Below are 17,065 nucleotides of genomic sequence, written 5' to 3' on the forward strand. Positions count from 1 at the left end.
AGCGGCTGCTCAGCTCGGGCTGACTCGAACCGCTGTTGCTCAGAGCTCAAACTCTTGAGCGAGCTCTTAACCAACTGAGCCACTCAGCCGGCCCTGACCTGGCTTGTAACCTTAACCCTGACACTACATAGTTCTAAAACAGGCATAAGTATTTAAGCCCAGTGAACCTCAGTTTGTCCTTCTGTAAAATGGAGGTGGTACGACCTACTTCATATGGTTGTTCATTCATTCCACAAATATTTGCCATGGATTCTGCAATTTTGGGGCTAGGTGCTGGGGACACAGCAGTAAATAAATAGCCATGGTCCCCACCCTCAGGGGCTTGGAGGCTAGTGCCAGGGGTAGGCTAGGTTTAATCAGCCATCACAAAAATAAACGTCAAGCAGCCACAGCAATGCTCCAGAGAGATGATGGGCCAGGTCTTAGGTGGCCCATCAGCGGAGTGGGGGGGATTGGTTGACCAATGACTAAGTGAATTATATGAGAGGCAGCTAGTACATAGTAAGTGCTCAATAAAGACTAGCTTTTTGACAGGTCAGAGCCTGTGCTCAGAAAAGCTGGCCCAGAAAGGATTGACTGAAAAGATGAAAAGGAGCCAGGAAGGACAGAGAGAACTCAGCGGGTAAGAATGAGTCCAGCTCCAGTTTTCTGCCTCGGTCAGCTTGCTTGTACCTGGGAAGGCCCAGCTTTCACTGGTGTGGTCACACCCTTGACTCAGGGACACCTCAGGGCTTCCATCCTTGGGAGGAAGAAAATTTGGGGCTCTATTCATCAGTGAGACCTGCCTCCACACCCCTAAGCACACATGACAGAGTAGTTTCTGGAAGCCACATCTATAATACAAGATCCACACTCCAGGCCAGAGATTATGACTTCATTGATGTGGATACTGGAGAGTTTTTAAGCATCTCAGATGATTCTATAAAATATGCGACCTGGAGTGAGAGCTGTAAAACTTCTCCACTGACTTCCAATTAACCAACATGCTGCCATGCCTTCTGTAAAACCTGTTAACTGATGTCCTCAGTCCCCTGAGGTACCCGGCAGGCCGACCGTTTTCTAGCAAGTCCACATGCTCTGTACCTACACGTGAAGTTGTGTGTTTATATAAGACTGTTCCTAAATCTGTTTACTTCAGTTGTGCTCATTACTGATATTATGAGATGTATTAGTAGTTATCGAAACCAGTGGACTATGAGTGCTTTAAATAGAAAGAGGGTTTTATTTTTCTGAAAACAAACAGAGTGTGCTTTTGGATTTCCATGAAGGAAGAGTCCCTAAAGAAATTGCCCTCAAATTCAGCATGAATAACTATAAAAGACCGGGAATGAAATTATAAAAATCTAGACATTTCCTACACTCAGATGGTTCTGCAAGTGTCTTTAACTTCTCAGTCCAGTTTAAAGAAACCAACAGAAACTGGAAGTTGTAGAGTATATATTATAAGAATGCAAGACAAACTGAGACACTCCATCACTCAACCTGGGGAGGTCAGGGGAGCAGGTATTGTGCAGATACTGTGGGTTACCCAACAGCAGTTCTCGTCTTTGCTGATAGAACCTCAGTGCTGTTCCAGGGTTCAGTCTTCCTCCATGGGACTCAGAGAAAGGTCCCCCATCCAGGGGTAAGTCATGATTGCTCCAAACCAGACATTCAGATCTATCCATCTTGCCAATGATTTGGATCAGACATGAGAGCATGTGATGAAATCTGATCTCAAGACCTGAGGGCGAGTCAGCTGGAGAGGTGGGGCCAGGAAGGCAGGAATGAGTTCTTAGTTCTTACAAAGACAAACATGCAGAGAAGCACACTCTCTTCTACGGCTGGGTGTTGTTGCATGTGACAATGACCCCGGGAGCTGTGGCAGCCCTCTTGGCACTATGAGGTAGACTAGCTGAGAACAAAGCTGACACTCCATGGATGGCAGAGCAAAAAGGTGGTAAGAACCTGGGTCCTTGTTGATGTTGTTAAGCCTCCAAACTAACCAATCCTGAGACTGCCCTACTTCTGGATTCTAATTTATGTGAGATAGTAAATATTCTTGTTGTTCTAGCCTGTGCCGTTCCATATGGCAGCCGCTAGACACATGTGCTTATTAAGCACAGGATTTCAAAGAATTAGTACAAAAAAGAATGCAAAATATCTCACTGATAATTTTATATTGATTACATGTAGAAATTATAGTATTTTGGATAAGGTAATAAATAAAATACATTATTAAAATTTCACCTTTTTTTAATGTGGCCACTAGAAATTTTTAAATGACATGTGTAGCCCACATTATATTTTTATGAAAAGTGCTGGTTTAAGTCATGTGGAGTTAGGGTTTTCTGTTACCTACAGACCAAAAAAAAAAAATCCTAACAGATACAGGTATTATCATTCTGATGTTACAGCTGGAAAAATTGAAACGAAGAATTTAAATGACTTGCTCATAATCACACAAGGGGAGCAGTTGTTGGCGGTTCTAGGCAAGTGTCCCGACCAGTGCTTTCTCCTCTGTACTGCCAAGAAACTGAGGACATCCTTTACACGTTAAAGGTTCAGAAGTCCTCACCCAAACTTCAGCTCTGAAGAAAGCATGACCACTTCAGAAACCCAAGGGAATTCTAGGAGATCCAGGGTCCACTGTGAGATAGACAAGAGACATGTGGACCAGACCAGGGCCTCTGCCTCCAAATAGAGAATGGACACTGAGATCACCACCCTCTCTAGCCAGTGACACCTGCCTATTTCTAGGAAACTGTCTGAGGTCCAAATGTCAGTGTCCCGGGAGGACTGAACAGAGATGGCGAGAAGGCAATCAGGACTAGCTCCTCTCCAGGAGTTCCAGCTGCCTATGAAAGTCCTTACCTGACAGGCCAGCGTCTCCCTGACCTGGACCCAACTTACCTTCTCAGCTTTGACTTCCCAAATCTTCCGAAGCCCAGTTTCAAAGCCACCTCCTTCAGGAAACTTCCCCAGGCCACACTCCCATTGCTTGAGACACTCATCACTTCTTACCTCCTATGGCAGCTATCATGTCTGGATCTTGCTTATTTTGTCTAACAGCCATCCCTGGTCCCTCTCCATGGACTCTCGCATAGTCTCAGATGTTGGCACAAACCATTGGGTAAGACCATGGAAGCATCATCAACAGACAGGGTTTAAGACAAAGCATGGCAGGTAGGGGAGAGAGCACCCGAGAGTCCAGGGATCAGTGGCTGCTGTCCAGGCACACCAAAATCTGACCAGGTAAATCAGGAATGCCATTGTGGGGAACGTACCTGTCTGCGCCACAGATACCCATACAGATCCTCCTGAGTATAGGGGGCCCACCCCAGCTTGGCTCTAACCCACCTTGCTAAAGACCATGGGCCCAGTGTCCCAGAGAAAGCAAGTCAAGCCTGAGACATCTTTAGAGGCAACAAAGAATAATGGAAATTGCTTGGGCTTTGGAAACAGATAGATCTGATTCTGAGCATCCCTTTAACTCCACAACCTTTCCTTATCTCCACCCATCCATCTAGTCCAGGCCACACCAGTCTTCCCTGGTTGACTCCAACAGCATCTCCCCTGGTCTCCTGCCTCCCCTGATGCCCAATTCAATCCACCCTTCACCGCCACCAGAGTCATCTCCTTTATAAGATGCAGATATGGGGGACTGGCTGAGTAGCCCCATTGGTTAAGAGTGCGAGCTATGAGCAACAGCATCATCAGTTCGATTCCCACACGGGCCAGTGACGCTGCGCCTGAGCTGAGCTGCCTCTGAGCTGCCAACAGGTGGCAGGATGGCTCAGCTGGTGAGAGCACATGCTCCTAACAACAAGGTTGCCAGTTCAACTCTCACATGGGATGGTGGGCTGCGCCCACCCACAACTAAGATTGAACACCGTACCTTGAGCTGAGCTGCCGCGAGCTGCTGATGGGCAGCCGGATGGCGACTGGACTTGGAGCTGAGCTAGCTGCACCCTCCACAACTAAGATTGAAGAACAACAACTTGGCTGTTCCCCTTCCCCAGTTCCCCAACACTGTTCCCCTTCCCCAATTCCCCAATAAAATCTTTTAAAAAAAAAGATGCAGATATGATCCAGTTACCCCACTTAAAACCCACAATGGCTTCCCAGTGCCTCGAGGGGGGATTGTCTTGGTCCCTAGAAAACACATCCTGAGGCTGAGTTCGCAAGTGAGTGAATTTGGGGGGCAGAGAAGTGCTCTCAGGATGAACACCTGTAAAAAAGGAAGTAGGATTCGACATGGAAGAAGCTACACAGTTGCAACTGAGGCCTCAGCGGATCCCATGGGGATCTCTGGGGCTGGCCCTTCAAAGTTGTCAAGAATCAAAGCAAAGAGGCCGGGTCTTTGTACTCCTGTATTACCAGTCATTAGCTATGGGCTGCCCCCAGAGTGAGGCCCCTCCCTTTGACGGAAGGTAACGCCCAGCTATGCGCCATCAGCAGTCAACACTCCCAGCAGCTGAAGGAACGAGGACCCTGGTCCTGGTCTGAGGGTGTCCCCGCAGCGTCTTCCATAGGATGAAGTTCAGACTCCTCCTTGTGATCACGAAACCCTCACGACCTGGGCCTGCCAACCCTCCAGCCTCATCTACCCCACTTTCCTTCTCAGTCTCTGCACCCCGGCCTTTTCTTGCACACAACAGACCCCATCCCCACCTCCAAGGCTTCGCCCTTGATGTGCCTTTTGCCTGGCACAGTGTGGCTCTCCTGTCACTCAGTTAACCCCTATTCACCCCTCAGATCTTACCCTCAACATCACTTCCTTCAGGAAGCCTTCTCTGATTACCCAACCAGGCTAGGCTCCCTTGTTATCAGCTCATCAACTCTTCTACTTTCTCTTCCCGTTATTTATCTCATGTTGTAATGAAATAACTGTCCGGTGCTGGTCTCTGTGATTAGAATTCATGCTCCTGAGAGAGGTCCTGCCTTGCTCACCGCAGCATCTCAGCAATCAGTGTGATGACTGGTATTCAGCTGATACTGTCAAATGAATGAACAAGCACATGGTCTTGGCCAAGTTCTCTTTGAATTGATCTCTGCTCAACAGCGTAAGCATAGCAAGTTTACTCTGCAGGGTTGCTGTGCGTAGCAGATGGGTTATCTAGCAGAGATCTCAGGCTCTCAACACATGTTGGCTCCCTTCACTTCATGGGGAAGGACTGCAGGGTGACCAGTCATCCCAGTTTGCCTGAGATGGAGGGGTTTTCTGAGATGTGGGCTTTCAATACCAAAACCAGGACAGTTCCGGGGCGGTGGATTGGGGGAGGAGGCTTGTTACCTTGTGAGGAGTGAAAAGTATAATTATTGCATAGTTTTGAAACTAATAAAAAGATTAATTAATTAAATTAAATAAAAAACAAAAAAACCCCAGGATAGTTCCCAGGCAGATGGGGATGGCTGGTCATGTTAAGTCTGGGGAGAAGGAAAAGAGGGCATTTCGTATTAGCACAGAGTTCAGTGGTACACTGGTAAGACAGCTTTTGGGGGAAAATCAACAAACAACCCAGATTTGTAACGTTAGTCAGTTTCCATCATAGAAATATTCCCGTCGTAGCCAGTCAAACGACCAACGGTTAAACAGCCAGCTTGCAAAATTCCTGACAATTTAACAGTGGGCTCTCATGAGCTTATAGCAGCTAGTGCCAGCACCCCATGTTCAATACAGACTGTCGTGCTGCTAATACCTTCAAAGGTCAACACATTCATATACAACCTCGACTGCAGGGTAAGTGAGGATACCTCTGTCCTGAGGAGGTCACAGCTGGAGTGGAGCTTGGAGACCATCTAGTCCAAGGCAACAAGTAATCTGTCACATGGGCCACCTCTTCCTCACCCTGTGTCCATAGCAGACATTGCTAATCGATCACGCTGTTGAATCTTAATAAGGCCATGCAGTCTCCCCTCACCACATCTCTAGGCAGCCACAGTCCATTAGCTGGTGTTACATCTGAGAGAAAATCGACTTACCCTTAGGAGTAAGTGGGGTGCAACCCTCTCATTATACAGGGGAGGAAGTTGGGGCACAGAGAGGTAAGGGACCTGCTCAAGGCCACATGGCCAGGCTCTGCTGGGACTGAACCACACACGTCCTGCCTTGATTGAAGAGCTGAATACCCCAGAGCGAGGAGGAACAAAGGGAGATAATTTGAAATCTGAGCCTAGATCCTGGAGAATTCTGCTTAAAGCCCCCAAAAGTTTTTTGTACCCTGAAGGCTTCTTATCATGTCTGTATATAAATGTCATTTATGTGCTGGGAGAGAGCACTTTTTAAAGAAAATTACAAATATATGCTCATTGCATGAAATTCTAACAATAGGGGAATATTTAAAAACAAAAAAACTGTGTACTGCCTCCCCAGGGGTAATTGCTGTTAACAATTTAGGTCTTTCTGGGCTTTTTCTTACTCATTTACAAGCCTGTACAAATAAGCAGACTAAAAGGTTAGCTGTCCCTCCCACCCACCCACTGCTGCCCCCTCACTGAGAACACTGCTTAGCACATAGTAAGCACTCCATAAATATTTGTGGAATGGCTTTTGTTCTCTTAAAATGTCCTAGATTCCTTTCCATATGAGGGTAGTGGGTCTGCCTCTGTCTTTTTCATGGATTTGTACTTGATGGCATGGTCTCATGAGTGAGTTGAACCGTCCCCTTTGGGTGACCATTTAGACTGTGCTCTGTTTTTCCCATAACAATCCCAAGGCCTAGCTCTCTGGCTGGCCTGCAAGGCAGCACCAAGTCCCTTATGGTTCCCAAATGCTGCCGCCCATCAAAGCTCCCCTGTCTCAGGTTTCCCAGGATCAACGCTAGTCGACCCAAAGAGGAGGAGCTGGTGGTGTTTGTGACCAGCAAGTCCTCGTAGCCTGCAGGGCTCCACCACCCCCACATCCAGAAGCTGCTACCCCGGATGAAGCCCCACAGCTCGCACAAGAAGCAGGGGATTAACCAGGTGACATCGCCTGGGTGCTGACAGCCCAGGGGCCTGTGGCCTGGATGAAAACCCCTTTGCCAGGCACTGGGTCAGCTCAGCAACCCTGCGGGCTTTGGAAACCAGAAATAATTGGGTGTGTGGCAGGAGAAGACAAATGGAATCAGGGGAGAGGGCCTCGGTTCAGGAGAACCCCCAGTGGTCATTCAGGCCCCCTTTCAGTGTGCAAGTGTCCCCACAGCCCTCATGCCCATGTGGCATGTTTAACAGGCATCTCTCACTCACAGTGTCCAACACTGAGCTCCTGACCGTCCCTCTTTGAACCTCCCTTCTATCTCGGTGTAGGGCAGCACCATCCTTCTGTGGCCGAAGCCTTGAAACCATCCTTGACTCCTCTTTCTCTAATTCCCCCATCCAATCTACCTGCAGAATCTCTCGGCTCCACCACCAAAGTAGATCCAGAGTTCAACCACTTGTCTCCATCTCTACTGCAACGAGACGGTGGTCCAAGCCACTGTCACTTCTCACCTGTATTACTGCAGCGACTCACTAGTTGGTCTCCCTGCCTCTACCCTGTCTGCACCACCTCTCTCCCCCAAATAGTCTCTCAACAGTAGCCAAGGGAATCCCTTTAAACATAGTCAGATCACGTTACTTTTATAGTCCCCCTTTGCTCAGTGTAGAAGCCAAATTCTTGCAGCGGCCTAAAGGACCTGCATGAACTGCCCTCTCTGCACACCTTGCTGGCAGGAAGGTTATGTAGGTGGTGTTGTGTCCTTCCCTGTACATCCCTCAAGGGCCCATGCTGTCAGATTGTCCTGTCATCCCCAATGTGAAATTGGATCACTCTGTGAAGATGGCATCCATAAAGGATTCCAATTTAATTAAAAATAGAAGGAAAAAAACCATTGTGCATGCCAAACAGCATTTCCTGCAGGGCTCAGTGTGTGGCTCCAAGTGTACACTGTCCATAGAGTGGTCAGCAGTCATGTGCTTGGATGCTTACAGACACAAGGTGCTCCCTGGAGGGCAGGGGGCCCTGGAGTTCCCGCTGCCCCTGGATCACTCTATGGATTTTTGTCCGCTAGGTCAGGACCAGTCAACTCTCAGTTACACGGGAGCTGCAACGAGCAGGGGTCCTGGACGCTTCACTTGTGTCCAGGCCTAACTGCGCACTTGCTCTGTAGCTCCGGCTTGGGAAGGATAGGAGAGAGCAAGGATGACCCTCTGGTCTATGGCAGGAAGCAGCCCCCTCACCCCACACCCCACCCTCACCCAGGGCCCTCAGAAAATGACAGTGGACATTCCTCGCAAGGGTGTGGCAGCAAGGGCTAGTCCAGGGAACAGCTGCTGGGGACACGGAATTAGCAGGCCCTGGAAGCAAGCAAGCTCGATGAATCCCAGAGGACTGGACTTGGACAGGGACACGTCTGGGGGACTTGGCCAAATGGACACATGCATCAAGAAAACAAAGCTGCAGAGAGGAAAGAGTAATTATGTCCACTTTCCTGTCGTGTTGAGGGTCTGCTCTGCTCCCCTGGGGTCCCAGATAATGCCAAGAAGCTGGTGTGACAGCATCTCAGCCGGCTGTCACTGACCCCTGGCTGTGAACTGGGACATGAGATTTTCAAGATGAGGTTAAATTATGCTGATTCTACATTTGAAATGGAATCGTGCCTGGCATGGGTTCCATCTACGCTGGCAGGACTCAAGGCAGAACTAAGTGAATCAAAATCTTGGCTTGTTAACGGCTTCAAAGTCAAAAGCTAGTTTTTGTGCTAAAATATTCTCTCCAAACCAGGACAGCTATGATTTGGGCCACCCTGAATTAGTGTGCCCCTTAGACTGTGCAGGAAATACAGAAAGAATATATGTTTCAGCATTTTCTATGTAGCAGCCATTATGTCAAGTGCTTTTTATGCATTATCTCATTTCATTGTTTCAACCATATTTTGAGGAAGACTTTTTTCACATTCCTAATGGAAAAAAGAAAATGGAAGCTCAGAAAGGTAACATGACGTGCCCACGTTCATAGAATAAAGAAATGGCACAGCTGGGATTTGAACCCAGATCTGGCTACTCTAAACCCCGAGTGTTTACCCTTTAGCACTATCAAACTCTCTCAGGACTTCTACACTCGATTTTTTAATATTTCAAAATATTCAAAATTTTTTAGAAATTTCAAGAAATTTTAAGTTCAAAGATGCTTCTCTTAAATCTGTAAAACAAAAACAAAACAATCCCACTAGAACTAAGAAATTAATTTAGGAAGGTAAAAGCATTCAAAGTCAATATACAAAAATAATTCTATGTCTATGACCCAGCAAGGAACAATGGGAAAAGTAAAATTTTAAATGCTATTTACAATATCATAAAAAAATATTTGTTTTCTTTTTATTCAACAAAAAATGTGCCAGACACTGAAACCTGCAAAACATTGCTGAGTGAAATTAAAGACGACCTAAATAGAGATATATACCATGTCCATGGATTGGAATGCTCAGTGCTCTTAAGATGTCCATTCTCTCCATATTGGTGTTTAGATCTCATGTACTTTTAATCAAATTCCCAGCAGGCTTTGTAGTAGAAAGTGACAAGCTGCTTTGATAATAATACATATATAGAGAAATGGAAGTGGTCTAGAATAACCCAAACAGCCTTGAACAAGAAAAGCAATGGTTTTCTGATTTATTCTGATTTAAAAGTTACTATAAAGCTCCAGTGACCAAGGCAGCATGATATTGGCATAAAGATAGACAAGTAAATCAATAGGAAAAACATTCCTTCGGGAGGCAATTAAATAAATAAATATGGAGATTAAGTTGCTTCAAGGGACAGATATCACAGGCTCCAATAATGTGGCACCAGGTATTGCTCAGGCCTCTATTCTGGCAAATTTATTTAGCTCCCATGTTGAGAGTCAGTTGGGTTAAAATGAGCTGAAGTCATCAGCTTTGAGCAGGAGAAAAGAAAAAATAATGAGCATATTTAGAGCATAGAATCTTGGGCTTTTGACCCAGTTGTCATAGTTAAACATAAAAGTACCATCTTTCCAGCATGTAATAATAAGAAAAAGCACTAACCAGAGGCCAAACTCAGCTCTAAGTGCTTTACATCCATCAGGGCATCATTTAATTCTCTCAACAAGATATCGAGAAGATAGAATTAAAGTTCCAGCTACAAGATCAAATAAGAGAGAAAAATAGAAAGTAATGCATATAGAAGGGAAATATTGGTTCCTGATGATTTGTCTCAGTTTCATATTTGTGTGTGTGTACGCACAGAATTATAACGGGAAATACATACCTTCAGTGGGTTGCAATCATACACGTTTGAAAGTCACTGGGGACTAGTGGCTGAGAGAGTTCTTAAGAAGCCTAAATAATATAATGCATGTAAGATTCTTATCACAGAGCCTGGTACATAGTAAAGTCTCAATACATGATAGATGCACTTACGTATTACTATTGTCAAGGCCATCTTCATGGACATTCACACAGAGCCCTGCGCTTAGAAAGGCATCGCACTGGATTTCATGCTGTGCTGTCACCATCTCAAAATTCTTAATGACTTTGAAGGAGGGGCCCTGAATTTTCATTTTTCACTGGGTGCCACAAATTATGTAGCCAGTCCTATTTTGTATAGTTGTCACTGATTAAAATACTTATAATATGAAATATATGGTTATCACTTATTATTATCAAGTTCTATCTCTGCCTCTTATTAGCTAGAGAACTGTGAGTGAAAATACTTCAATGATCTCCACAAGGGTCTCAGTTTTCTCTCTATAAAATAGCAGTGCTTCCCCATGAGGTTGTTGTGAAAATTTAAATAACACATGTGCCATGTGCCAAGAACAACGCCTGGCACATACTACATACTCCCAAAACGTTAACTATTATTATGATTAGCCTTAGGGGGAAAAAAAAGAAAACCTTGGGCCTAGTTTTTCCACTGCACATTTTGGGGAGGGGATTACTGTACTAGATCAATGGTTGGGGAACTTGTTTGAGCACCAGTTACGTTGAGAGTCTGCTGGCTCTCTGAGGAAACACCTCCCAGAAAAACACGGATATTCCATGCACATAGGCACACACCTTGCCTGTAGCTTCAGGTCAGGCAACTCAGGAAGCAAAGCAACAATCGCTAATGGCCCTTGTAGTCCCGGAGTCTGTGGGTCTCTGGGGTGGGAACAGCCCGTCAGCCACACAGCACATTATTACTACGTAGGGCCCTGTGTCCGCCTGCTTTGGAGTTTTAAATCAGCAGCTATTTTTAGCTTGGCTATATATGGCCAGAGGAAGAATGATGGCTATAGGCAGGGGTTGGGTGCCAAGAGGCTTTTAGAAGGGTTTGGGAGGCCCGAGCTCCTTGGCCTGTGCCACCTTCCCCTTCCCACAAAAGAGTTGGAGAGCTTAACCTCCAGCCGAAGCGACAAGCATGGAGGAGACGGAGGGTCTGTGGAGGTGGGAATGCAGGGGCTTCAATGAAGATGACAGGTCAAGAGACTTTAAAACAGTGATTTTCAAACTTTCTTGACCATGACCTACAGTAAGAAATACACTTGACATCATGACACACACACAAACACAGATGTTTTTATACGCATGCACTATACGTATATGCATACATCTCCAACCGCACAAACGTCTCAGGGAACGATATCGCATTCTCTATGAAACACTCTGACAACTTCAATTCCAATGCTATTATTCTATTCTATTCTTTCATTTTTTAAAAAAATGCAGGTCACGGCCCACTAAGTTGATTTCACCACTTTATTAATGGGTCGCCACCTCCAGTTTGAAAAACTGCTGTTTTCTTTTGGTTTAGAGCAGGCAATCGCCTGTAGGGTGTGACTGCGAGGTAAGGTGGGGAAGGGAGGAAATTAGACATGTTGTCCTTGGTTCACTACTTTTCAAAAACGGGGATAAGATGCAAATTTCGGATTGGTCTCCGGCTGGGCGGCAAGTCTCCGTTCTCCCCACCTGGAGCACTCGTCCCGCCCTTGTCACCTGGCTCATTTCTTACTTCAGAGCCTGGCTTGCCACTTATTTCTCCCTGAGTGCCTACGTCTGCTTAGCTGCCCACCTCTCACTCCCTTCCTCCCTGGCAGCACTCCGCTGCCTGGCACCCAACACACTATAGTACAATTTCATGTCAGACGCTCTGGAAAGCGGGGACGTTTTCCGTTCTGTTCATGTCTACACTCTGCCCCTACCACCACCACTCCGTGTGCTATAGGTTGTGCTGGCTTCGTAATAATCACTCAATATCTATTGAATGAATTAATGATTATTTGTAGTAATGATAGCAACTGTGCTACCTGTTTATTCCACGAGAAATCTTAGGAGAGGTTAGGATACATCCATTTTCTAGATGAGGAAACTAAGGCTCTGAGAGATTAAATAAGATGGTAGGGGCAGGATGTGTAATGACCCAGGGCTGCCCGACTCCCAACTGCTCCTAATCACAGGATCTTATTTGTCCACATTCCCCTCCGTGCTACCCAGGATGGGGCAAAGGGCAGGTCCTTAACAAACCCTCGGGGAACTGATGACAGGTTGATTAAAGAGATTTTCCAAAGCAGTGGCCATATCTAATTTTGGAGAGCTGCACCTCGTGTGTGGCTTGGGAGAGAGGACCTGTGAGGCTTCCAGGTCGCCTGGAGGTGGGGTTATTTCATTCAGGAGAAGAGTCTGGGCCTCTGGAAACCAGAGGAGCAGGTCTTCCAGTTACCTGGGCACACCTAGGATAAAACCCGGGGCCCTGCAACGCCTTGGCCCGTGCTCACAACTCCAGCGCCATGGCCGGCCTTTTCCCTTCAGTCACTCTGTTCCCAACACCCTGGCATCCTGCCTCAGGGCCTTTGCAATTGCCATGCCCTCTGATTGGAAGGAAGTCTTTTTCTTTTCTTTTCTTTTTTTTTTAATTAAAGTTTATTGGGGTGACAATTGTTAGTCAAGTTACATAGGTTTCAGGTGTACAATTCTGTAATACATCATCTGTGTATCACATTGTGTGTTCACCACCCAGAGTCAGTTCTCCTTCCATCACCATAGATTCAATCCCTTTTACCCTCAGAAGGAAATCTTCCCTCCCTCTCCCACCCTCTCCACCCTGCTTCTCAGAACACCCTATCCAAAAACATCACCCTCTTCCTTCTCTGCTATTTTTTTTTCATAAGACTCAAAACATCTGGAAATGACATTGAGCTTTGTTTTCCAGTTTATTTCTGTCTTCTTCATGAGACAGGGAACTCCCTGAGGACTTGGCTGCACACTGCCCCGGCCCCTGGAACTCACTGTGGGATGGTACCTGACCCATAGTTAGTGCTCCATAATATTGGTCGTGTGAGTGAATGAATGAATGGGTTTCCCCCCTTTTAGACATATTGGGAGATCAGCCCATAGTTTCCCAGAAATGCGTGTCCCTGTGCCTCACCACCAGGCCCCAACATACACACGCCGTGGTTTGCAAAGACGGAAGAGGGAAAAGGAACATTTGGTTCAAGTGTCCTGTGTACAGGTAACAGGCGTCCGGCCTGCACTCAAGATTATCTCCATCTTATAGCGGGAGAAACTGAGGCTCGCTCTCTGCTTGTGCCCAGGGCTTAGCGCAGTGTAGGGCAAAAACATCTGGGGAATTGAATTCCAGAGGTTCAACAAACAGCTCAAGGTCACCGAATTAGGAAGTGAGGTGCCAGAATCTGTCCTCTGTGCTGTCCAGTTCCAGCTAGCATAGTGTCGCTACCACTGCACCCACCAAAACCCCAGAGATACCACCTTATCAACATCTAGGCACATTCGAGGGCGAGCCCTCGCAAGACACCCACCAATTGGCAACCTAGTCAGGAACCTATCCTGCACCGGAGGCTGCTCTCCACATGCCCAAACGCCACAGCTTGAGCACACCTTCCACCCTGGGCTAACTAGGCTCTTTCCTGCCCCAGCCAGCCCACCCCAGGCTGCCCACTTCCTGCCCTCTGCCATAAAGAGGGCAGACTAGTGACAAATATAATATACTACCAACACACTCTGATGCCAAACATGTAGTTTTTTAATTAGCCATAGGTCTGAGTTATCTGCGTCAGTGCCTCTTCCCAATGGGGCATGTGAGGGAGACCTCATGGGATTATCCTGAGTTGGAAGGAAACTGAATGAACATTTAAAGCAGAAGCCAGCAAACTTTTCCTGTAGAGTCAAACAGCAAATATTTTAGGTTTTGCGGGGTCAAGAGGCACAATTGAGGATGTTATGCAGGGGCTTTCATGTAATTTTCACGTGTTGCAAAACAGTGTTCTTCTTTTGATTTTTTTTTTTCTGCCTAAACATTTCAAAATGTAAAACCACTTTCAGCTCACAAGTGGAATAAAAACAGGCAGCAAGCTAGTTTGGCCTGCTGCCTATAGTTTTCAAGCCCCTCATTTAAAGCAATATTTCTTCTTCTTTTTAATGAAAGCGATACTTCTTAAACTTAAACATGCATAACAATTGCTGGACAAGTTTAAAACAGGGTCTGGGCCAACCCTCAAGGATTCTGATTTAGAAAGTTGAGGGGGAACTCCTGAATTCACATTTCTAACTGGCAGACACATGATGCTGCCTGTGCCCTAACCACATTTTGAGAAGTGCTGATATTCTAAAACACCCGCATTTTATGGGTGAGGAAACTAAGGCTCAGATAACTGATCTGTCCAAAGTTACACCCAGTGGACGAGGTGATATCTGTCTGCCCTGTCACTTCCCAGGGCTATTTCGCCACAGAAAATCCCTCTCTGGTTCCTTCACCCACTGAGTCCTCTCATGCTTCTGAGCGTTTTCTTCCTTTCTCTCTCCCACCCCCACCCTCACAAATGCAATTTTCCCATCAAGATCCAGCTCAGATGTCACCTCTTCTAAAGCATTCTTCTCTCTTCTGCCACAGCACTCTGTACATACTTGTGTAGAAGAGGTTGTCTACAAGCCTATCTTATGCCATAGCTTGTATCTTATTCCTCTTTATGTCTAACCCTTTTACAATGCCTGGCAAAGAGGAGGTTCCACAGAAATATGCACTGAACAAAAGGCTGCATGGATGCCTGGATGAATGGATGGATGAATACTTCGTAAGCTATTGCTTGAAAATACTGTTCATGGCAAACTTGAGCCTAGACCCCAATTCTTCTAGAGTACAAGCTACAGTCTATCCCACGGCCGATCGTATAACTAGCATGCAAACAGTAGCCCTTACGTCTTACTGAATGTGTGTCGAGTGAGTATTTTTATGGCAGGCCTTGTCCTGAGCACTCCTGCCAATCTTCTCAACAGCCCCGTTATTGGCTCCACCTTTGCTAATAAGGAAATGGATACTGAGAGACATAAAGCAGCTTGCCTGTAGCCACACAGCAAATAACATCCTGGCCCCTCCGATTCTGCGCCCTCCGGCCCCTCGCTCCTCCCACCCTCCACCCGTGTTCCTCACCCGTCCGGCCCCTTCCCCCGCTCTGCAGGCCCCAGGCTAGGCTCACCTCCATCTGCATAGGTCTCAGTGCCATAGCCGTCCTGCAGGCCATTGTTCCAGGTGCCCTCATACTTGGCACCGCTGCTGCTGCTCTGCCGGGTTCCATAGCGTCCCTTGAAGCCGTGTGTCCACTCGCCCTTGTAGAGCCAGCGTCCCTTGGTTTCTATGCCCAGCCCATGCCGTTTGCCCTGGCTCCAGTATCCCTCGAAGGTGTTTCCGCTGGGCCAGGTGTAGACGCCTGCCACTTCAAAGCCAAAGTTCCAGGAGCCTGAGTATTCACCCTGGCCCTTGGGGCCGGTGCACAATCCGTGCCCATGAGCCTTTCCGTTCTCCCAGCCCCCACAGTACGCCCCGCCATCATCAAAGTCAAAGCGGCCCCCGCTCATCTCATCATCACCCCTGACAAGCTCACTGTCCTCCAGCTTGGGGGAAGAGGGCAGTGAGGGTGCCAGTGACACTCCCCAAGCTTTCTCAGGACTGGGCCCCCCACTCACCACGGCCGCACCCCAGCAGGGGGAAAACAAGATGCCACCAGAGGCTGACCAAGCCCAGGAGCCAAGTCAGCACTGGGTCTGCTGGTCAGTGCCATGCCTGGGAGGCCCCCACTCAGTCAGCCAGAGGAAGGCTGCCAGCTGGGAAGGACGCGGGAAGGCAAGATTCAAAGTCTCCACAGAGCGTCCCAAGTCTGCCTTCCATGGAGTCAAAGGAAAAATGCTGTGATCCCTTTAAGAAGCACAGTGAAGGGGTGGGGTGGAAAGGTCCCCAGTCTGTTTCAAAGAGGGGAAAGTCTCCTCGGTGACAGTCCCAGCCGCCCCCCTCACCCCCACCCCAGGCTGAATTCCTGCAGCCCGCTGGCCCCCTTCTCCTCCACCGTGGGTGTGCAGGGCTGTCGATCTCCCTGCTGCCCCGCCCCTCTCCAATCCTGCCCTCCTCCCAGGACAGAAAGGTCAGTGTTGCCCTAACAAGGCCATTGGATCTCAGAAGCTGCTCCCAAAATAACCCCCTGGCCAGCCCAGCCTCCTTCAAAGTGGGAGGGGTGTTTCAAACTGGGCTAGTGCTTCAGACCCTGGGAGTGGCTGGAGGGATGAGGAAGGGAAGCTGAGAACCAAGTGTAGGCAGCTGGGGCATTCTTGTGGCTTTTCTTGCCCTGGGTAAGAGTTCTCTTCCACCTTCAGGGTCCCCTGAGTCTGCCTGAAGGGAGGGGGCAGAGGAATTGGGAAGGGAGGGGGAGGGAGGACTAGCGGAACACCCAGTCCTGGCACACTTAAAACCCCCCAGAGCAAATCTCAGCCCCACCACTGCCCACATGCCCTCACAGGTCCTGGGGCTGTGGCACCACTGCCAACCCCAAAAAGGAATCTGGTGACCTAAAGAGAAAGGAACGGGCTTGGTTTCACATATGCTTTTGAAAGCACTGGAGGGATCTCAGGAAGAGAGGTGAGGTTCTGGAAACAGGGTCTGGAAGACAGAGCAAATCTGAGTCCAGTGCTCAAGCATAACCCCAAATTCCCTCCACCCAGGAACCCTGGGAAAACCCTGGGAAGACCCTAGTGCAAAAGGCGCCAACCACTCCATCTCTGCGTCCTCTGAAGGGTAAATGTGTCCTCTGAAGGACGAGGACTCTGTCCTCTATCTCTGG

General features: G+C 47.6%; 1 protein-coding gene across 2 annotated transcripts in view; it reads right to left on the reverse strand.

The window, feature by feature from the left end:
- Positions 1-16,699, reverse strand: part of JPH2 (junctophilin 2) — a 62,431-nt gene extending 45,732 nt beyond the window's left edge. For both annotated transcript variants that reach the window (XM_019636888.1, XM_019636889.1), the window contains exon 1: positions 15,434-16,699. In XM_019636888.1, the coding sequence (XP_019492433.1) occupies positions 15,434-15,812 (379 nt within the window). In that variant the 5' untranslated portion in view covers positions 15,813-16,699. The remainder of the gene's footprint in view (positions 1-15,433) is intronic.
- Positions 16,700-17,065: the final 366 nt, after the last annotated feature.

Source organism: Hipposideros armiger, unplaced genomic scaffold (assembly GCF_001890085.2).
Source record: "Hipposideros armiger isolate ML-2016 unplaced genomic scaffold, ASM189008v1 scaffold_31, whole genome shotgun sequence".
NCBI classification, from domain to species: Eukaryota; Metazoa; Chordata; class Mammalia; order Chiroptera; family Hipposideridae; genus Hipposideros; species Hipposideros armiger.